At 48.4% G+C, this 23,684-nt stretch overlaps 1 protein-coding gene across 5 annotated transcripts in view; it reads left to right on the plus strand.

The window, feature by feature from the left end:
* The window catches only part of SEMA5B (semaphorin 5B), a 214,979-nt gene that overhangs the window by 161,562 nt on the left and 29,733 nt on the right, over positions 1 to 23,684 (plus strand). For all 5 annotated transcript variants that reach the window (XM_069982448.1, XM_069982452.1, XM_069982450.1 and 2 more), the window contains exons 13-15: positions 13,425 to 13,542; positions 15,238 to 15,413; positions 23,280 to 23,423. In XM_069982448.1, the coding sequence (XP_069838549.1) occupies positions 13,425 to 13,542; positions 15,238 to 15,413; positions 23,280 to 23,423 (438 nt within the window). The remainder of the gene's footprint in view (positions 1 to 13,424; positions 13,543 to 15,237; positions 15,414 to 23,279; positions 23,424 to 23,684) is intronic.

Consider the following 23,684-nt stretch of genomic DNA (forward strand, 5'->3'; position numbering starts at 1 on the left):
GAGACTGTGCACAGGACAGGAAGAGAGACTGTGCACAGGACAGGAAGAGAGACTGTGCACAGGACAGGAAGAGAGACTGTGCACAGGACAGGAAGAGAGACTGTGCACAGGACAGGAAGAGAGACCATGCACAGGGAGTGCACAGCAGGAAGAGACTGCAGACAGTGGCTGTATATGAGCACTCAGCAGAGATTGTCTTGAATCCTTGGTTCCTTGGATCTGGGAGGGAAGGGGTTACCTCCAGCCATTAGCCTCTTTGTGCCATTAGATCTGGGCTGTGATTTTGTGCTTTTTCTCTTTGTTGCGGTGGAGCGGGGGCCTCGTCCATCACTGATGGTTTATACTATAGATGAGCAGTGGTCCCAGACACTGTAATAAGTGATGGGTGCAGAGCGGCGGGCGCTCAGATTGGTTGTTGGATCTGCTGCTTGACACCTCTTGACTCTCCACCGTGTTATTACGCCTTCTGATGACTTTGAGAGGTGAAAATCCATTTGTCGTCTTGCAGGACCTCGGCGTCTCCGGAGAACGATCCGTGTCAAGTGGTGGAATTCTGATTAATGAGATTCATCCAGTGCCTGACATGGGTGAGAGGGCAGGGCACCTCCATGGGCACGGCGCCGGGGGGGGGGGGTTTAAAGGTGTGTGTGTGTGTGTATATATATATATATGGCCCTATAGGGAGCAGACATGAAGCGGCTCCACAGCAGCGCTCAGCATCTTCCTATAGACTTAGTGGCCAAGGACAACTTAGAACAACATTGTCTCCATATCTCTTTGAAACAAATTTGCTCAGTTTCTCTTCTATAGCCTCCTTGTTCTCATATACAGTGCAGGCTGCTGTGACCTGTGGAACCCCTCAGTCTCCACCTTCCATCTCTCCTATCCTGAATGAATGTCTAAGCTGATTTGTGAAGGCTGGAGACCAAGTCATCAGCAGATTTCACTGTGACCAGGACATTGCAGCCAGCACCATATGTGACAACAAGGAGGTTGTAGAAGAGAAACTGAGCAAAATGGTTAAAAAATGGTTTTAGGACGTATGGTTTTGTATCATAATAAGAACAAAGCAATAAAAGCTGCAGTGTAATGTGTCCATAGTCTATATCTGAGAGCAAAATCCAGTGTGAGGCAAACGTCTGACTGTTACTGGGTCTAAGTATGATCCTGATTTATACTTCACTGGTCTTGTCCTCTAGTCACAGCCAGAGCTGCATTCACATTTCCTATAAGGTCCTGTCGTCTACAGAGAACGCTCTGCTGTGTTGCGTTGAGACATGAAGTGCTTATATTGCATTAGCATTGTGTTGTGTGCATTATATCATCTCAGCTGGTGTGGCGGCGTCTGTCAGAGCAGTGTAGACCATTTCCACATGTTGGCCAGCAGAATCCTGAATGCAGCTCTGGAGACATCTTAACGGATCTTGTGATTTTCAAAGATCTACAGTGTATGGGGGCTGCGGGGTCTGTTAGGTGTTTTGGTCTCATAGTGTGATGGGTGATGCCCCCTTCTGCTGGATGCTGTGAAGGTTAAAGGGGGTGCCCACTATAAGAAACACTTAGATGGTGCACAGTTGTGCTGTGCTTTGGTGCACTGTGTATCTGATGTGTGGTCTGTTGGTGCACTGTGTATCTGATGTGCCGTCTTGTGCGCTCTGTGTGTGTTGTGTGTTGGTGCACTGTGTATTTGATGTGCGGTCTGTTGGTGCATTGTTTATGCGTTGTGTGTTGGTGCACTGTGTGTGTGTTGTGTGTTGGTGCACCGTCTATTTGATGTGCCGTCTGTTGGTGCACTGTGTGTGCATTGTGTGTTGGTGCACTGTGTATCTGATGAGCCGTCTGTTGGTGCACTGTGTACCTGATGTGCCGTCTGTTGGTGCACTGTGTTTGTGTTGGTGCACTGTGTATTTGATGTGCGGTCTGTTAGGGCACTGTATGTGCGTTGTGTGTAGTGCACTGTGTATTTGATGTGCCGTCTGTTGGTGCACTGTGTATCTGATGTGCCGTCTGTTGGTGCACTGTGTATCTGATGTGCCGTCTGTTGGTGCACTGTGTATCTGATGTGCCGTCTGTTAGGGCACTGTATGTGCGTTGTGTGTAGTGCACTGTGTATCTGATGTGCCGTCTGTTGGTGCACTGTGTATCTGATGTGCCGTCTGTTAGGGCACTGTATGTGCGTTGTGTGTAGTGCACTGTGTATCTGATGTGCCATCTGTTGGTGCACTGTGTATCTGATGTGCCGTCTGTTGGTGCACTGTGTATCTGATGTGCCATCTGTTGGTGCACTGTGTATCTGATGTGCCGTCTGTTGGTGCACTGTGTATCTGATGTGCCATCTGTTGGTGCACTGTGTATCTGATGTGCCGTCTGTTGGTGCACTGTGTATCTGATGTGCCATCTGTTGGTGCACTGTGTATCTGATGTGCCGTCTGTTGGTGCACTGTGTATCTGATGTGCCGTCTGTTGGTGCACTGTGTATCTGATGTGCCATCTGTTGGTGCACTGTGTATCTGATGTGCCATCTGTTGGTGCACTGTGTATCTGATGTGCCGTCTGTTGGTGCACTGTGTGTGCATTGTGTGTTGGTGCACTGTGTATCTGATGTGCCGTCTGTTGGTGCACTGTGTGTGCATTGTGTGTTGGTGCACTGTGTATCTGATGTGCCATCTGTTGGTGCACTGTGTATCTGATGTGCCGTCTGTTGGTGCACTGTGTATCTGATGTGCCGTCTGTTGGTGCACTGTGTATCTGATGTGCCGTCTGATGGTGCACTGTGTGTGCATTGTGTGTTGGTGCACTGTGTATCTGATGTGCCGTCTGTTGGTGCACTGTGTGTGCATTGTGTGTTGGTGCACTGTGTATCTGATGTGCCGTCTGTTGGTGCACTGTGTATCTGATGTGCCGTCTGTTGGTGCACTGTGTATCTGATGTGCCGTCTGTTGGTGCACTGTGTGTGCATTGTGTGTTGGTGCACTGTGTATCTGATGTGCCGTCTGTTGGTGCACTGTGTGTGCATTGTGTGTTGGTGCACTGTGTATCTGATGTGCCGTCTGTTGGTGCACTGTGTGTGCATTGTGTGTTGGTGCACTGTGTATCTGATGTGCCGTCTGTTGGTGCACTGTGTGTGCATTGTGTGTTGGTGCACTGTGTATCTGATGTGCCGTCTGTTGGTGCACTGTGTGTGCATTGTGTGTTGGTGCACTGTGTATCTGATGTGCCGTCTGTTGGTGCACTGTGTGTGCATTGTGTGTTGGTGCACTGTGTATCTGATGTGCCGTCTGTTGGTGCGCTGTATGTGCGTTGTCTGTTGGTGCACTGTACGCCACAGCATTCCTCCTTACACAGGAGACCCCCACACTGTGAACTTGTGCCCTTACCCCTTGGCACATGGTGTAGCGTAGTTCCCCATGTTGGAGCTGAATGGCTGCCATTGGCAGCGCTGCCAGGGATTGAGTGCAGGAAAGGGCCTGGCGAAGACCCACAGTGTTGAGATTTTGTTTCCATGGCGAAATCTGCCTTGGAGCGTGTGGTGGTCTGCGGCTGCCAGGTACACTGACCACAAATCCCAGCCCCCCGCCGCGGAGGAGACCTTAGTGTAACCCCGGAGCCACATCAGAAACCAGACATTCTACAGCCATATAGTGTCCTGTCCTTCAGGACCGGGGGGGAGGGGGGGGAGGGGTATAGGTTATAATGGGACAGATGAATCTTTCTGATTATGAAGTGAAAGTGACTGGAAGTAAATTGGTGCCCTGGCAGTGCCCGTCCCCGTGGCTACAGAGAAGATCCCGCCCTACTGCTTCACAATTCTTATAGAGTTTATGATATCTACATAAGAGGGCACACATGGTAATATCTGCGCCGTATGGGGGTATTATATCTGCACTATATGGTTGTGGAAGCTGTATAGTCATACTATCTCTGCACTGTATGGCAGTAGTATCTCTGTATCTCTGCTTTGTATGGTGGTATTATCTCTGCACTTTATAGTGGTATCTTTGCCCTGTATGGTGGTATTATTTCTATATATTGCACTCTGTAGCACTGTGTGGTTTTATTATACCTATATATTGCACTGGGTAGCACTGTATGGTGGTATTATACCTATATATTGCACTGGGTAGCACTGTATGGTGGTATTATACCTATATATTGCACTGGGTAGCACTGTATGGTGGTATTATACCTATATATTGCACTGGGTAGCACTGTATGGTGGTATTATACCTATATATTGCTCTGGGTAGCACTGTATGGTGGTATTATTTCTATATATTGCACTGGGTAGCACTGTATGGTGGTATTATACCTATATATTGCACTGGGTAGCACTATATGGTGGTATTATACCTATATATTGCACTGGGTAGCACTGTATTGGTGGTATTATACCTATATATTGCACTGGGTAGCACTGTATGGTGGTATTATACCTATATATTGCACTGGGTAGCACTGTATGGTGGTATTATACCTATATATTGCACTGTATGGTGGTATTATACCTATATATTGCACTGGGTAGCACTGTATGGTGGTATTATACCTATATATTGCTCTGGGTAGCACTGTATGGTGGTATTATACCTATATATTGCACTGGGTACTCGGTATGGTGGTATTATACCTATATATTGCACTGGGTAGCACTGTATGGTGGTATTATTATACCTATATATTGCACTGGGTAGCACGGTATGGTGGTATTATACCTATATATTGCACTGGTAGCACTGTATGGCGGCATCACTACCTTGTGAGATGAGGACTCTGTGCTCCGTGGTCGGGCTGGGGGCTCAGTTCCCTCTTTCCTTATTATCAGACGTGAGTATAGAGGCCGATCCTCCCCGGGCTCCGGCGGCTGCCATCCCTGTATCTCTCCGAGCCGCCAGTCTCCGCTCTCACATCCACACAGCGGGAACGCCGGAGAATCTCGGATAATTATTGCGTCCGTCTCCCCGGCGGTTCCTCTACTTATTGCAGTAATTGGAGTCGACAGGTCGCCGTCTCCTCTGATTCCTTCTTCAAAGCCGCTATAGACCCCACAGATCACACGCCGTATTATATGTACTTGGTTATACCCCGGAGCCTCGGAGAGCTCCCGCAGGCCGCACGCTGCATTCTCATCCCATCTGTGCGGTGGGTGCAGCATGGAGTCCGATGAAGACTCTAAAACTCATACGGGGGACGCATAGGGTAGGAGGAGGGGTGGGCTGAAGAGGCAGCTGCATAGGGCGCCATCAATTGAGGGGGTGCAGTTACTACAACGAGACATGAATACATCTAACAGGCACCCTCACTATGTTACTACTGGGTGTCAGCATCTCCCACCCTTGCAGCCTTCATGATCTGCTCTTATGTGCAAAATCATGGTCACTATTAAAGGGGTACTCCTGTGAAAACCTTTTTCTTTTAAATCAACTGAAAGCTATACAAATGTGTAATTTACTTCTATTTAAAAATCTCCAGTCTTCCAGTACTTATCAGATGCTGTATGTTCTGCGGGAAGTGGTGTATTCTCTCCAGTCTGACACAGTGCTCTCTGCTGCCACCTCTGTCCATGTCAGGAACTGTCCAGAGCAGGAGAGGTTTTCTATGGGGATTTGCTGCTGCTCTGGACAGTTCCTGACATGGACAAAGGTGGCAGCAGAGAGCACTGTGTCAGACTGGAGAGAATACACCACTTCCTGCAGGACATACAGCAGCTGATAAGTACTGGAAGACTGGAGATTTCTAAATAGAAGCAAATTACACATCTATATAACTTTCTGAAACCAGATGATTTGACAGTAAAAGACTTTTGCCGGAGTACCCGTTAATATCAATGGACGCAGTGGTCAGTGGACGCAGCGCTTCCCTCACAGAACAGATGTGGCAGGGGTCGTCTGCCTTCTATGTAGGTGGTGGCGCAGCGCCCCCTGCTGGGCACATTTTTACAGCTTGACTCTCCGAACATCTTTGGCTCTCGGGAGCTTTTAAAGTTATTATTTTATTTGCAGCTGAAATGAAGTAAGAGGAACATGAAAACCGCCGCGAGCGCTGCAAACGCTGCAATTAAAACCCGAAAACCTGTAAAAAAGGCCACACACACCCCCCGCCCCTCCCCCTGCGCCCGGTACAGTCATTAAAGAAAAATAAGAGCTGATTGTAAATTACAACCTTTATGCCGGCAGCGGGATTCTAAAGCCACCGATTCACTCCGTTCTCACAGTTCATATAATTCCGGCCGCGTCCGTTCTCCTCCATTACTGCATCGCAGCCACAATCCTAGCGACTCTTCCCACTCTTCTCACTCACATTGCAGACTCTTTTTAAGTCGCACATTTCTGGAACCACAAGTCTCAGCATGCAGTGGGATTCTGGCTGTTACAGGGACGGAGAAGGATCTGGGGCTCATCCTCATTCATTCACAATGCCCTGGATGGATCGCTACAGCAGCCATGAAGGGCGGGGAGCCCCCAGGAGCGGAATCTATCAAAACTGGCGAGAAAGACACAAATCCACAATACGTATTCTGAGGTGGTGGCGGCGGCCACAGGGGTACTCCGGAGAAAATCTTTTTCTTTCAAATCAACTGGATTCAGAAAGTTACATAGATTTGTAATTTACTTCTTTAAAAAAAAAAATCTCCAGTCTTCCAGTACTTATCAGCTGCTGTATGTCCTGCAGGAAATGGTGTATTCTCTCCAGTCTGACACAGTGCTCTCTGCTGCCCCCTCTGTCCATGTCAGGAACTGTCCAGAGCAGCAGCAAATCCCCATAGAAAACCTCTCCTGCTCTGGATAGTTCCTGACATGGACAGAGGTGGCAGCAGAGAGCACTGCGTCAGACTGGAGAGAACACGCCACTTCCTGCAGGACATACAGCAGATGATAAGTACTGGAAGACTGGAGATTTGTTTTAAATAGAAGTAAATTACAAATCTATATAACTTTCTGGCACCAGTTGATCCCTGTAAAGGGATCGTCCCCAGATTACAAATTATCCACAGGATAGTGGACGTAACAAGCAGTAACAGCTGACTGATGGAGGTTCGGCCACGATCACAAAAACGGTAAATTGTACCCGAGGCTATAGAGCGGCAGTGTGCGTGCTCAGTCACCGCGCCATTCACCATCTATGGGGTGGATAGAGAATGGATGGGGCCGCCGCGACTGGATCCTCAAAGCGATAATCTCATGTACAGGGGGTTCCCAGTGAAATATTACAGGACATAGGTGATTGAGGGGACCCCCCCACTCCCGGCAATCAGCTGATCTGTGCCCACACTGTACTCATTCACCTCAATAGGGGCTGAGGCTGTCTATCTGGCAGTGCCACTTTCAGATCCGGTGCAATGCTCTGCAGGCGGCTCTGCTATGGCGTCTGTCTAATCCAGAGGTCGGGCAGCTTTTATATCTGTCTTGTAATAAGCCGGAGCCCTCATTGCACTTAGTGATGTGCGGCTGCGGCCATACATTGTACAGATGCCCCGAATGTCTCCCAGATTTGTCATGAGAATAGCGAATCCCTTGGCGGAGTGACCCCGGGGTCTGGCAGATAATTGGGAACATGGAGGCAATCTAATCTCCTGGCCGTAGGAAGATTTTGGGGTGAATGTGAAGTCAGTGGAACCTGGCGCCATCTAATCCGGCGCTCTATATATCTCCGCCGTAATGTTCCTCTTTGTGCTGCTGAGAACAAAGCCATTACCAGGCCGGCTAAGTGATCGCCGGCTCCTCCGCCTGGATTGCATTATTTGTCACCCCCAGTAATGGGCTGCGGGGCGGGGGCCGCGCCGGGTGATTGCGCTCTGTATTTATGATGGCACAGGGTGTCATGTCCTCCGGGAGAGGGGGGCACCAAGGGGCTGGGGGGTAAATCAGCTATACAGAGAGCCTCATTCTCTGCTGAGGTCAGTATAGGAACATGGCCGGGTGATAACCGCGCTGACCATCCATCACCAGCACATGAGCAGCGCTGCAGCCGTGGAGGGCGACATTATACAGTGTCCTCATCTAGTGTATAGCTGCACCGCTGCTGCAGGACTACAACTCTCAGCATGACCTGTGACTGGGCCGGAGATATAGACCCCTGATCTATGATGTTGGATTCTCTCAGATTGGCTCCTATTGATTTCTCCTGCCAGTCCGGGTGGGTGTGATGATGGTCTGTGTTATCTGTTCTGCGCTGTGAGCACGGCCGGCTCCATGAACACTTGTTATATGGACGTTCATTGATTATTTATGGTGTTTACACGGCCTGATTTATGGTTATAGACAATCGTCAGATCAGCCGCCTCTGAGGGGGGGTGATTGTAGTTTATTTACTGGTTAGTGACCTATAACCCTGGCAGCAATAACTGGAGCCCCATACTGACGGCACAGTGATCAGTCACCCCGGGTTACCTGCCCTCCTGCCCCCTGTGACCTCTCTCCATACTGATCATATAGAGTGATCAGTCACCCCTGGTTACTTGCCCTTCTGCCCCCTGTGACCACTCTCCATACTGATCATATAGAGTGATCAGTCACCCCGGGTTACCTGCCCTCCTGCCCCCTGTGACCGCTCTCCATACTGATCATATAGAGTGATCAGTCACCCCGGGTTACCTGCCCTCCTGCCCCCTGTGACCACTCTCCATACTGATGGCACAGTGATCAGTCACCCCTGGCTTACCCTCCTGCCCCCTGTGACCGCTCTCCATACTGATCATATAGAGTGATCAGTCACCCCGAGTTACTTGCCCTCCTGCCCCCATGTCATCTCTCTCTCTCTCTCTCTCTCTCTCTCTCTCTCTCTCTCTATATATATATATATATATATCGTATAGAGTGATCAGTCACCCCGGGTTACCTGCCTTCCTGCCCCCTGTGACCGCTCTCCAAACTGATCATATAGAGTGATCAGTCACCACGGGTTACCTGCCCTCCTGCCCCCATGTCATCTCTCTCTCTCTCTCTCTCTCTCTATATATATATATCGTATAGAGTGATCAGTCACCCCGGGTTACCTGCCTTCCTGCCCCCCGTGTCATCTCTGTATACTGATCGTATACAGTGATCGTCAGTCACCCTTGGCTTACCCTCCTGCCGCCGCCAGCTCTATTGGAATGATTGCCCCCAGCGTACAATACTTAATAACCGTGTAATAATCTTAGTGGGGGGGGGGGGGGGAGCTCCTTTATTCATCTCACATCTTCTACTCCTTAAATGGGTTTCATCCCGTCCTGGAATCTTGGAATTTCCGTTCTCTACCTGTGAGGAGGATGAAGGAGACGTCTCCTCTCCTGCCAACTATCCTCCTTCCTGTGCTGGAGGCGAGCTCCATGTATGTAGCGGGGCGGCGGGAGGAGGAGAAGGCTGCGCACCTGGTTCGGGGGGGGGGTGGGTTATACTTTTGTTCTTTCTCTGATTCCACATTGTGCGGGCTGACCAAACATCCCCGGCATCTTCCACAAGGTTGATGTCATCCTGGCATCATATACTGAACCTCACTACAATGCTGCCGATACCACTTACCATCCATTAGTATCTATTTATGCCAATGACCATTGTGTCAGCAGTCACTATATAGCTAGCACTATACCGCTATATCCATTACCAGTCATTACTATACACCAGCACTGTTATACCGCTATATCCATAACCAGTCATTACCGTACACCAGTTACCATTATACAGCTATATACATAACCAGTCATTATCATACACCAGTTACCATTATACTGCTATATACATAACCAGTCATTATACACCAGACACCATTATATTGCTATATCCATTACCCATCACTATTATAACGCTATATCCATTACCAGTCATTACTATACACCAGTCACCATTATACCGCTATATCCATTACCAGTCATTACTATACACCAGTCACCATTATACCGCTATATCCATTACCAGTCATTACTATACACCAGTCACCATTATACCGCTATATCCATTACCAGTCATTACTATACACCAGTCACCATTATACCGCTATATTTATGACCAATCATTACCATACACCACAGACGATATAAGTGCACCATCATATACAATACTGCTATACCCAGTACCAGTCTTTCCTAATTATCCATTATTCTGGAGTCACCATATACAGAACTAGCCTTACCATACACACGCCACTACTGAGGCACCTTGTATAGCTCCTATCTTTGTGGTATCACCACCGGTAAGTCATAGCGACCACTACATACCAGTTGCCGCTATGTCTAGTGCCAGTCGTTATTATACACTATATAGAGTACCGGGACCTGAGGTAGAGTCCTAGCTAGTGCTGAGCAGAGAAGCTGAACTGTTTGGGGTCGGCGCTGTTCTCTGAACCCTAACACTCTGCATTTGACTCCCAGCATCTGGAGAAGTTGGAAGCCGCCCTAGGGCTGCCAGGTAAACATGGTTATAGTATATGCCCATATCCATGTCTTCCAGGACTCCCTAGGGCGACATCCAACTACTTCAGCCTTCGTAAGTCAAGCACCGAATGTTCGGAGAACAGTGCTGACCCCAATCAGTTCAGCCTCTCGGCTCAACACCAGTTGTGGCCTCACCACGGACAGCTGCGTGTTAGGTTTCCATCATGTGCACTACCAGTCTCTCTGACCACTATGTCCCAGTCGCCATTGTCCTCCACCTATCTCCATATTGCTGCCTTATATCGTGGACACCTTGTGGATCTCATCCGCTCCTCTCTGCTTCTTGGTCTCCTTTTCATCCTGATTTCTAAATCTCCGCATCCCGCCCGCTCTGTTGGCGGCACGCAGGTGCGGTGAAGTGAGCCGGCGTTTCCTGTGATGCAGATTAATAATTCATCGCTCTCGTTCCGCTGGAATTTTTTGTTGTTTTTTAATGAAATTCCCTGTATTTTTTCCCCGCTCCCCTGGTCCCGTCTCGTCTTCACGCCCCGGCTTTGCGCCTCGCTCCTTTCCAGGGCTCCAGTGTTTGACATTCTGTGAGTGTTTCCTAATCACATCTGAAGCAGAATCTTTTACCCTGAGAAATGGCGCCACTTTACCCGTAGTGTTTTTTTCACACTCGGCTAAATCACATTATGATAGAACAGTAGGATAAACTAGATGCAAAGTGCCGCACTTCAGCGACCCTGAGGCCCCCCGCTCCGACTCCGCTGATTAGACGCCATTCAGACCTATTACCGCCTGGAAGTCTGCACCAGACGTGACATTAACCCCTCCGGTGCTGTCGCTGCTCCGATTAGATGCCTCATTAACCCCTTCAGTGTCCGGGGGCTGAAATCCGCCATTAGATTGACCTCATTTGTGCAGCTGGTGACATTAACGCTAATTGGAGCCATAGACCTCTTTCGCCTTTGGGCTCTCATCCACGCCGGGTGGCCTTGCCGTGGTTTTATTACAGATCTGAGCATTGCAGCCTCTATTTTGGGTAAAACCAATACCGTTTTATAGACCGCACGTTTTGTAGGTACAATCCCACCCCCCTCATCCCAAGGGGGCACTGATCATATCCTGCCCGGCTTCCTCCGGGCTCGGGGACCTCGGCTCTGAAAGGAACCATTGTTCAAAGTTTTCTAACAAAACACTGTCCAAGCTCGTCGGCCGTCTACTGCTGCCTGTGAAAACTGTGTAGACAGACAGACAGACAGCGGCGGCCGAACAGAGAAAGCTTTGTGTAACATTTGGCCTGATAAACCCACAGCGGAAAAGCCCAAGGGCATCTCTGGGGCTCCCGAGTCTTGGAGAATGATTCTTCTTCTTCGCAGCCTCCAGAAGGCTCCATTTAGAGGGGCTGTTTGTTTGCGTCTCGTCCTCTGGCTTTTGTTGTTGGGACCTCGGAGATCCCGATGAAGCGGAGCAGTGTGCGCCGGATGAGTGGCCGCTTTGTATTCGGGGCCGTGTTTAATGTCAGGCCGCCTTTGAACGTGAGCTCGAGGCGTTGGAGAGTGAGTAAAGTATGACTCCCATCCAGCAAGAATTGAGCCGCTATTAATATGCCGCTGATTAAGCCGCCATTGTGGTGGTGGCCGCTGTGGATTACTGTAGAGTGAGGTCAGAGATGGACGGGGGAATCCCCCAACTCTGCGCTATGGCTGCAGCTTATACAAGAGTCCGTACATACTGTGTGCACACATACAGCTGCTGGAAATAGAGGCAATATGGCGCACGTTGTGAAGAAGCCGCAGCGGGGGTGTTACTATACAGGGTGCAGATGGTACGGGCTAGGTGTGGATCCTGCGCAAGAGTTTTCTGATGATGGCGCCAATATTGCACACAGCCTGGTAATTGAGTGTAAAGTAGCAGGCGGTCGGCGGGTCACATGATCCTGGGGGGGTTCAAGGTGTCAGGAGGAGTGATAGAAGGGGGTGAAGCGTTGTGTGGTGTAACTACTGGGATCGCCCCCCTCCCCACATCCCGATGAGTCGCCCCCCTCCCCACATCCCGATGAGTCGCCCCCTCCCCACATCCCGATGCGTCCTCCTCACTTTACAGCTCTCATCTTCACACTCCGAGTTTTACACTTTAAATCTCTTCAAAATCTTGTATCGTGTGAAGGACGGCGCCGGGCGCCAATACCTATTGTTATACAGCAAACACAAGTGTAGCTTCTGGTGTCATTCATACTGTGCTGGAAAATAGAGAAGGAATAAGGATGAATGTGAATGAATGAAGAACGATGGTGGAACGAAGAGGGACATAAGAGAATGAAGGAAGGATAAGGGTTACAAGAGAGAATTGAGCAAAATAAGGATGAATGTGAATGAAGAATGCAAGGTGAATGAATGAAGAACGGTGGCGGAATGAAGAGGGACATAAGAGAATGAAGGAAGGATAAGGGTTACAAGAGAGAATTGAGCAAAATAAGGATGAATGTGAATGAAGAATGCAAGGTGAATGAATGAAGAACGGTGGCGGAATGAAGAGGGACATAAGAGAATGAAGGAAGAATAAGAATGAGGGTTACAAGAGATAATTGGGCAAAAAAGGATGAATGTAAATGATGGTGAGGAGGAAAGTGAATGAATGAAGAATGAGAATGAAGAAAGAACAAAGTTATTAGAAATCATAAGGACCGATTAGGAATGAATAGTGAGGAAGACAGTGAGAGAACAAAGAGAGTGAATGAGGAATACTGAAAGGGACAAGGATGGAATAAGAATGAATGAAAATAAGATTGATTATTAAGATGGAAATGACAAAGGATGAATGTGTGGGGAAGAATAGTGATGGGGCGCAGAATGAGAAATTGTGAATGAATTAATAGTGTGAATGAAGGAAGATAAAGAGTCCATCAACAAACAAAAGGACTAGACTAGAAGACGACAAGTAAGTTCAGTATGATAACGCATAAAGGAAAATAAGTGAATGAAGATGAGGAATGGGAATGCCTCCCCCGACCTCCCTGACCCTCACTTCTGTGTCTGCTGCTCAGTGACCCTTCTCTTCTGTGTTTCTCCAGGACGTGTCTTGGTGCCAGGGACCCGTACTGCGGCTGGGACAGTAAGAAGAAGCGCTGCACCACCCTGGAGGACAGCTCCAACATGAGCCTGTGGTTCCAGAACATCACAGACTGCCCGGTGAGTAGAGCCAGGACCACGCTGGGTCACATGCTTCATCTCTGCTCCGAGGGGGAAGGGCCAGATTTTCTGATTGGACAGTGACGCTCAGTTGCCATCCAATCAGAAAGTTAGATTTCATTTAGGTAATTCCCCTAAGATTCTATCCTCTTGTATCCTATACCCTCATCCACAGATCCGCTCTGTCACTCACCAGTCCTCATAAGTCCTCCTCACTATTACCAGGAGATTTCACATAGCCATCATCACATCCAGCTCTTCTCCAATGCAGCCTTGTGGTAGGAACGTTGAGGTAGAAGTATGAGATTAGACAGACATGGCTGCCTCCTTCCGGACACAGTGCCACACTTGCTCATGGTTACGACTAGTATTACAGCTCAGCCCTATAGCTTTCATACCAGAGTATGGCAAGAGTGGCACCAGTTATTGAAGGAAACAGCCATGTTTTTTCTATCAAATAAACCCCTTTAAGCTTTTTGGTTTAAAAATGAGCTTAAAGTGACAATGTCTTCCCCTTTTTGCATTATGACTTCTCTACACAGGTATCTGTGGTATGTGCTATCTGGGCGGGGCTTCAAGGGTGAAGCGCCAGTTAGCCCCGCCCACAACACCACCATTGGCCCCCGCCCCTGTGATGTCACCGTACATAGGCTCTGTCCCCTCAGCGATCATTGGTATGGACCGACCTAGAGGTTGTGGGACCTAGACCTTTAGGCTGGCCTGTTCCAATGGTCCCTGAGGGGCAGGGCCTATGCACCGATGATGTCATGGGGCCAATGGTGGTGTTGTGGGCGGGGCTAAGTGGCGCTTCACCTTTGAAGCCCCGCCCAAATACCACATATATGTGCACATACCACAGATGATAAAAGATCACTTTTTACTGGAACAAGCACTATGACGTATGTTATAAAATAAGGTGTGAAAACTGCTAAATTTACCCTTTTACACCTGTGTAGAAAAGTCATAATGCAAAAAGGGGGGGGGGGACAGTGTCACTTTAAATTCTTCATTCTCAAAATGTAAGAATCAGCTGAATCCAGCAATTTCACCAGGACTGGCTGACTATGTGTAGGGTGACCTTCTGATTCCTCCAAGATGGCAGCTTTCGGGGAGAGAGAGAGCATGTTGTATTTTAGCAGTTAGACTCCTTTGTTCTTGCAGAGATAAGCTGCTGCCAAAGGAGTCTGGAGGAGACTGGCAGCGTCTTTCTCACCCTCCCAGGTTAGGATAGTGTCGGGTCATTCAGCTGACGCCCAGCACTCCTCATAAGGTTTTTGCTCTCCAATAAGTCACATTATCCTGCTAATCCACATTTGCCACAACGTGTTTTGAGGAAGTTGTGCTTCTTCCGGACTCGTCGGTGTAAAATGTTCATAAGTGCAGCTCATAACATCCAGTCAGCAGGTAGATGCTAAAAATACAGGAGCTAAAAGGGATTATTAGTGTAAAAAGTGTGGCTTTCACTCTCCCAGCTGGAGGTTGTGCTTATACACGAAGCATCTGATAGGATTTCTATGTGTCTTGTTTTCATGCTGCTGCAGCCCGCAGTATGGGGCACACTTGATACAATGTGGTCTGAGCCGCCGCTGCATGTGTCTACAGTCCAGGTCTAAAGTGCTATTCTGCCCTGTCTGCAGGTTACTGGAGCCGCAATATTATTATCGCCCACTCTGACGCCTTTTACTCATCTCCCAGGTTCGCAATTTGACGGTTAATGGAGCACTGGGGGCCTGGTCAGCCTGGCAGCCATGTCAGCACTCGGATGGAGATTCCACATGTCTGTGCCGTTCTAGGACCTGTAATAATCCTGCTCCTCGCTGTGGGGGTCGAGACTGTGAGGGGTCCCGCATAGAGATAGCCAACTGCTCGCGGTGAGTAGAAGCATCAGTGTGCGGCGAGTGTATATGATTCTATAGAAACAATGTGTACAGACATTACTTATCCTGTATTATACCCCAGAGCTGCACTCACTATTCTGCTGGTGGGGTCACTTCATACATACATTACTGATCCTGAGTTACATCCTGTATTATACTCCAGAGCTGCACTCACTATTCTGCTGGTGGGGTCACTACATACATACATTACTGATCCTGAGTTACATCCTGTATTATACTCCAGAGCTTCACTCACTATTCTGCTGGTGGGGTCACTGTGTACATACATTACATTACTGATCCTGAGTTACATCCTGTATTATACTCCAGAGCTTCACTCACTATTCTGCTGGTGAGGTCACTGTGTACATACATAACATTACTGATCCTGAGTTACATCCTGTATGATTCTCCAGAGCTGCACTCACTATTCTGCTGGTGAGGTCACTGTGTACATACATTACATTACATTACTGATCCTGAGTTACATCCTGTATTATACCATACACCAGCGACACATAGCAATATACATGTCCCAGCAGTTCCCTGTGTGAGACTCCTTTACTTCTTGTCACTCATCTCATTAGAGAACATTACAACCATTCCCTATTCTATGTGAAGTGGCTGATAACAGGGAGAAATAGCTCATGTTCACCTGCCCTACTGCCTGAAGAAGGGAAAGGAGGACATGATAGAAACCTTCATATATGTTACAGGAGGAAGAAGGGAAAGGGAGGACATGATAGAAACCTTTTATATATGTTACAAGAGGGAAGAAGGGAAAGGGAGGACATGATAGAAACCTTCATATATGTTACAGGAGGAAGAAGGGAAAGGAGGGACATGATAGAAACCTTTTATATATGTTACAGGAGGGAAGAAGGGAAAGGGAGGACATGATAGAAACCTTCATATATGTTACAGGAGGAAGAAGGGAAAGGAGGGACATGATGGAATACTTTATATATGTTACAGGAGGAAGAAGGGAAAGGGAGGACACGATGGAAACCTTCATATATGTTACAGGAGGAAGAAGGGAAAGGGAGGACATGATAGAAACCTTCATATATGTTACAGGAGGGAAGAAGGGAAAGGAAGGACGTGATGGAAACCTTTATATATGTTACAGGAGGGAAGAAGGGAAAGGAGGACATGATGGAATCCTTTATATATGTTACAGGAGGAAGAAGGGAAAGGAAGGACGTGATGGAAACCTTTATATATGTTACAGGAGGAAGAAGGGAAAGGAGAGACATGATGGAAACCATTATATATGTTACAGGAGGGAAGAAGGGAAAGGAGAGACATGATGGAAACCTTTATATATGTTACAGGAGGAAGAAGGGAAAGGGAGGACATGATGGAAACCTTTATATATGTTACAGGAGGAAGAATGGAAAGGGGGACATGATGGAAACCTTTATATATGTTACTGGGGGGAAGAAGGGAAAGGAGGACATGATGGAAACCTTTATATATGTTACAGGAGGGAGAAGGGAAAGGGGAGACATGATGGAAACCTTTATATATGTTACAGGAGGAAGAAGGGAAAGGAGAGACATGATGGAAACCTTTATATATGTTACAGGAGGAAGAAGGGAAAGGGAGAACAAGATGGAAACCTTTATATATGTTACAGGAGGAAGAAGGGAAAGGAGAGACATGATGGAAACCATTATATATGTTACAGGAGGAAGAATGGAAAGAGAGGACATGATGGAAACCTTTATATATGTTACAGGAGGAAGAAGGGAAAGGGAGGACATGATGGAAACCTTTATATATGTTACAGGAGGAAGAATGGAAAGGGGGACATGATGGAAACCTTTATATATGTTACTGGGGGGAAGAAGGGAAAGGAGGACATGATGGAAACCTTTATATATGTTACAGGAGGGAGAAGGGAAAGGGGAGACATGATGGAAACCTTTATATATGTTACAGGAGGAAGAAGGGAAAGGAGAGACATGATGGAATCCTTTATATATGTTACAGGAGGAAGAAGGGAAAGGGGGACATGATGGAAACCTTTATATATGTTACTGGGGGGAAGAAGGGAAAGGAAAGACATGATGGAAACCTTTATATATGTTACAGGAGGAAGAATGGAAAGGGGGACATGATGGAAACCTTTATATATGTTACTGGGGGGAAGAAGGGAAAGGAAAGACATGATGGAAACCTTTATATATGTTACAGGAGGAAGAATGGAAAGGGAGGACATGATGGAAACCTTTATATATGTTACAGGAGGAAGAATGGAAAGGGGGACATGATGGAAACCTATATATATGTTACAGGGGGAAGAAGGGAAAGGAAGGACGTGATGGAATCCTATATATATATATGTTACAGGAGGGAAGAAGGGAAAGGAAGGACGTGATGGAAACCTTTATATATGTTACAGGAGGGAAGAAGGGAAAGGAGGACATGATGGAATCCTTTATATATGTTACAGGAGGAAGAAGGGAAAGGAAGGACGTGATGGAAACCTTTATATATGTTACAGGAGGAAGAAGGGAAAGGAGAGACATGATGGAAACCATTATATATGTTACAGGAGGGAAGAAGGGAAAGGAGAGACATGATGGAAACCATTATATATGTTACAGTAGGAAGAAGGGAAAGGAAGGACGTGATGGAAACCTTTATATATGTTACAGGAGGAAGAAGGGAAAGGGGGACATGATGGAAACCTTTATATATGTTACTGGGGGGAAGAAGGGAAAGGAGGACATGATGGAAACCTTTATATATGTTACAAGAGGGAAGGGGGTCTTATCTAGGACAATGCACATTTGGCTGTAGGTTTTGGGCAGGTAGGTGCTGGTGGATTTCTTGTTGACCGTTCACTGCTGAGGTTCTGGCGCAGTGTTGCGGCATTGGTGTACTGGTATGTAAGCAGCAGCCTGAGCCGCCATATGGAGACTGTTATTCCAAAGCTGCAGGAAATTAGTTTCTCTTTCTTTGTATCCTGACACCTCAGCACCGAGCGCCAGACATGTTACTAAAGGAAGGAGACTTATCATCCGCTGCACACAAGTCACCTGGTGCGGAGAGACGGCAGAGGCAGGCACCCCACTATAGAGACTGATAGCATCCTGCACCCCACTATAGAGACTGATAGCGTCCTGCACCCCACTATAGAGACTGATAGCGTCCTGCACCCCACTATAGAGACTCATAGCACCCTGTACCCCACTATAGAGACTGATAGCGTCCTGCACCCCACTATAGAGACTGATAGCACCCTGTACCCCACTATAGAGACTGATAGCGTCCTGCACCCCACTATAGAGACTGATAGCGTCCTGTACCCCACTATAGAGACTGATAGCGTCCTGCACCCCACTATAGAGACTCATAGCACCCTGCACCCCACTATAGAGACTCATAGCACCCTGCACCCCACTATAGAGACTGATAGCGTCCTGCACCCCACTATAGAGACTGATAGCACCCTGCACCCCACTATAGAGACTGATAGCGTCCTGCACCCCACTATAGAGACTCATAGCACCCTGCACCCCACTATAGAGACTGATAGCGTCCTGCACCCCACTATAGAGACTGATAGCACCCTGCACCCCACTATAGAGACTGATAGCGTCCTGCACCCCACTATAGAGACTGATAGCACCCTGCACCCCACTATAGAGACTTATAGCACCCTGCACCCCACTATAGAGACTCATAGCACCCAACTACAGAGACTCATAATTTCCTGCACCCCACTATAGAGACTGATAGTGTCCTGCACCCCACTATAGAGACTCATAGCACCCCACTATAGAGACTCATAGCACCCTGCACCCCACTATAGAGACTCAAAGCACCCTGCACCCCACTATAGAGACTCATAGCACCCCACTATAGAGACTCATAGCACCCTGCACTCCACTATAGACTCATAGCACCCTGCACTCCAGTATGGAGACTCATAGCACCCCGCTATAGAGACAGATAGCACCCTGCACCCCGCTATAGAGACAGATAGCACCCTGCACCCCACTATAGAGACTCAAAGCACCCTGCACCCCACTATAGAGACTCATAGCACCCCACTATAGAGACTCATAGCACCCTGCACTCCACTATAGACTCGTAGCACCCTGCACTCCAGTATGGAGACTCATAGCACCCCGCTATAGAGACAGATAGCACCCTGCACCCCACTATAGAGACAGATAGCACCCTGCACCCCACTATAGAGACTCAAAGCACCCTGCACCCCACTATAGAGACTCATAGCACCCCACTATAGAGACTCATAGCACCCTGCACTCCACTATAGACTCGTAGCACCCTGCACTCCAGTATGGAGACTCATAGCACCCCGCTATAGAGACAGATAGCACCCTGCACCCCACTATAGAGACTCAAAGTGCCCCACACTGCGCTATAGAGACTTATAGCACCTTGCACCCAGCTACAGAGACGGATAGCACCCTGCTATAGAAACGGATAGCGTCCTGCACCCCCGCCACTGAGACGGCTAGGACCCTGCACCCTACTATAGAGACGGAAAGCACCCCCACCATAGAGATGAATAACGCCCCGCCATAGAGACGGATAACACCCCGCACCCCGCCATAGAGACGGATAACGCCCCGCAGCCCGCCATAGAGATGGATAACACCCCGCACCCCGCCATAGAGACGGATAACGCCCCGCAGCCCGCCATAGAGATGGATAACGCCCCACACCCGCCATAGAGACTGAAAGCACCCCGCCATAAAGACTGATAGCACCCTGCACCCTACTATAGAGATGGATTTTTCCATATGAGACATGTGCCCTCTAGCTGCAGTGGCAGGAGTTACATGTGCCTCCCAGTGACAGGACAACTCAGTCCGCTCTCCATCGTCCATCTCGATGCAGTCCCCATCATCCATCTCGATGCATTCCCCATCATCCATCTCGATGCATTCCCCATCATCCATCTCGATGCATTCCTCATCATCCATCCCGATGCGGTCCCCGTCGTCCATCCCGATGCATTCCCCGTCATCCATCCCGATGCATTCCCCGTCATCCATCCCCATGCATTCCCTGTGATCCATCCCGATGCATTCCCCGTCATCCATCCCGATGCATTCCCCGTCATCCAACCCGATGCATTCCCTGTCATCCATCCCGATGCATTCCCTGTCATCCATCCCGATGCATTCCCCGTCATCCATCTCGATGCATTCCCCATCATCCATCCCGATGCATTCCCCGTCATCCATCCCGATGCATTCCCCGTCATCCAACCCGATGCATTCCCTGTCATCCATCCCGATGCATTCCCCGTCATCCATCCCGATGCATTCCCCATCATCCATCCCGATGCTGTCCCCGTCGTCCATACCGATGCATTCCCCATCATCCATCCCGATGCATTCCCCATCATCCATCCCGATGCGGTCCTGATCATGAGGCTTCTCTCATCCATTACTGATGTACAGGAGACAAGTATCGGCCTCTGATGGTGGATGATGAGTTCAAAGGTGAGAGGTCAAAGGTCATAACCTCACAGACACAACTTCAGGGTCGCAGGCTGTAGACTTTATTTCTCCCGTTTCTAAAAATCTGTAATTACCATGTGTGCTGCGCTGCGCCTTTCACATGTTCTGCGCGGGGTTCGGGCTGTCACCTCTACGTGTTTGCTTACTGCGCTAATTTTATGCTAATTACATGGTAATTCTGTGTTAATGAGTCTCCCGGCACCTTTGCCCGTCTGGTACCCCTCCCCCCCATCACTTCTCCCGCTGCATTAATGGCGACTCTTCCTCTTCTTAATTCTCACAGATTATTTATTTAGTACGTTCCAATTATATTCCATCTTATACAGGAGCAAAGCGGCGGAGGCGACGCGCCCCAGACATATCCCCTCCATGTGTCTTATCCATTACTAACTGAGGGGGGCGACGCGTCCCAGACATATCCCCTCCAAGTGTCCTATCCATAACAGACTGAGGGGGGCGACGCGTCCCAGACATATCCCCTCCATGTGTCCTATCCATAACAGACTGAGGGGGGCGACGCGTCCCAGACATATCCCCTCCATGTGTCCTATCCATAACAGACTGAGGGGGGCGACACGTCCCAGACATATCCCCGCCATGTGTCCTATCCATAACAGACTGAGGGGGGCGACGCGCCCCAGACCTATCCCCTCCATGTGTCCTATCCATAACCGACTGAGTGGGGGCGACGCGCCCCAGACCTATCCCCTCCATGTGTCCTATCCATAACCGACTGAGGGGGGCGACGCGTCCCAGACCTATCCCCTTCATATATACACAGCGATCTCTGGCGCCATTTTTCTCTTATTGCATTTCTGTTCCAAATTGATAACGACCACTATAGGACAGGTATGACTATCCCCCGCCCCCATTATATGTCATTATTTAATCGCCTGCAAGCTCCGCCCCATCATGTCAATATATAATTATTGCCTCCAAGCTCCGCCCCATCATGTCATTATATAATCATTGCCTCCAAGCTCCGCCCCATCCTGTCATTATATAATCATTGCCTCCAAGCTCCGCCCCATCCTGTCATTATATAATCATTGCCTCCAAGCCCCGCCCCCATCATGTCATTATAATATTTATAATTGCCTCCAAGCCCCGCCCCCATCATGTCATTATATAATCATTGCCTCCAAGCTCCGCTCCATCATGTCATTATATAATCATTGCCTCCAAGCTCCGCCCCATCCTGTCATTATATAATCATTGCCTCCAAGCCCCGCCCCCATCATGTCATTATAATATTTATAATTGCCTCCAAGCCCCGCCCCCATCATGTCATTATATAATCATTGCCTCCAAGCTCCGCCCCATCATGTCATTATATAATCATTGCCTCCAAGCTCCGCCCCATCATGTCATTATATAATCATTGCCTCCAAGCCCCGCCCCCATCATGTCATTATATAATCATTGCCTCCAAGCTCCACCCCATCATGTCATTATATTATTGCCTCCAAGCTCCGCCCCAGTTATGTCATTATATAATCATTACCTCCAAGCCCCGCCCCCTTCATGTCATTATATTATTGCCTCCAAGCTCCACCCCAGTTATGTCATTATATAATCATTACCTCCAAGCCCCGCCCCCTTCATGTCATTATATTATTGCCTCCAAACCCCGCCCCATCATGTCATTATATAATCATTGCCTCCCAGCCCCGCCCCATCATGTCATTATATAATCATTGCCTCCAAGCTCCGCCCCATCATGTCATTATATAATCATTACCTCCAAGCCCAGCCCCCTTCATGTCATTATATTATTGCCTCCAAGCTCCGCCCCATCATGTCATTATATAATCATTACCTCCAAGCTCCGCCCCATCATGTCATTATATAATCATTACCTCCAAGCTCCGCCCCATCATGTCATTATATAATCATTACCTCCAAGCCCCGCCCCCATCATGTCATTATATAATCATTACCTCCAAGCCCCGCCCCCAGGGCATTAAAATCAGGAAAGTGACAGCAAAGAAAGTTGAAAATGTCAAAATTCCCCAATAAAAGGTTCAAAGACGGAGAGATTTCTGCTGGCGTCAAATAATTCATGGAGTGATAAAAGTTTCATTGCGTTTCGCCGCGCTCGGCTTCGCTTTGCTGTCACATAAAACATCCGGCAGAGATTTTTCTGCTGATTGGTGAAGTTTCAAAAACTTTATAGTAAAGAGTTTGTGAGCTGCGCCGGGATTGGTCAGGATCGGGTCATGTGACACTTAGCAGCATGGATCATGTGACTCTGCAGAATATATGATTGGGCAACTATAATACCGGAATGATGTGGTCATGTGATCCGTCCCCACTTTTATCCAATCCTTTTCCTATCTTTTCCCTGCAGGAATGGCGGCTGGACTCCATGGTCGTCCTGGGCGCAGTGCAGCACGTCCTGCGGGATCGGCTTCCAGGTGCGGCAGAGGACGTGCAGTAACCCCGCCCCTCGCTTTGGAGGGAGAGTGTGCGTGGGACAGAGCCGAGAGGAGCGGTGAGACCCCTGAGCACTTTGCTGTTAATGCCGCCGTGATGTAAAGTAACGGTCTGCGGCTTCCGCCGCTGCTGCAGCCGCTCAGATATCGTCTTGCATCATCAATAATTCAGTAATCCATGAACCGCGCAGATTGTATCATTACCGCCATCTCGCCCTGTTTCCTTATAGTAATAAGATGATATCTGCTTCTCCGCTCTCAGTAAACAAACAGCACTTCAGCCATATTGTATTTCATTAGTGATCGCCGGGGAATAACTG

This window comes from Dendropsophus ebraccatus, chromosome 9 (genome assembly GCF_027789765.1).
Source record: "Dendropsophus ebraccatus isolate aDenEbr1 chromosome 9, aDenEbr1.pat, whole genome shotgun sequence".
Classification (NCBI taxonomy): Eukaryota; Metazoa; Chordata; class Amphibia; order Anura; family Hylidae; genus Dendropsophus; species Dendropsophus ebraccatus.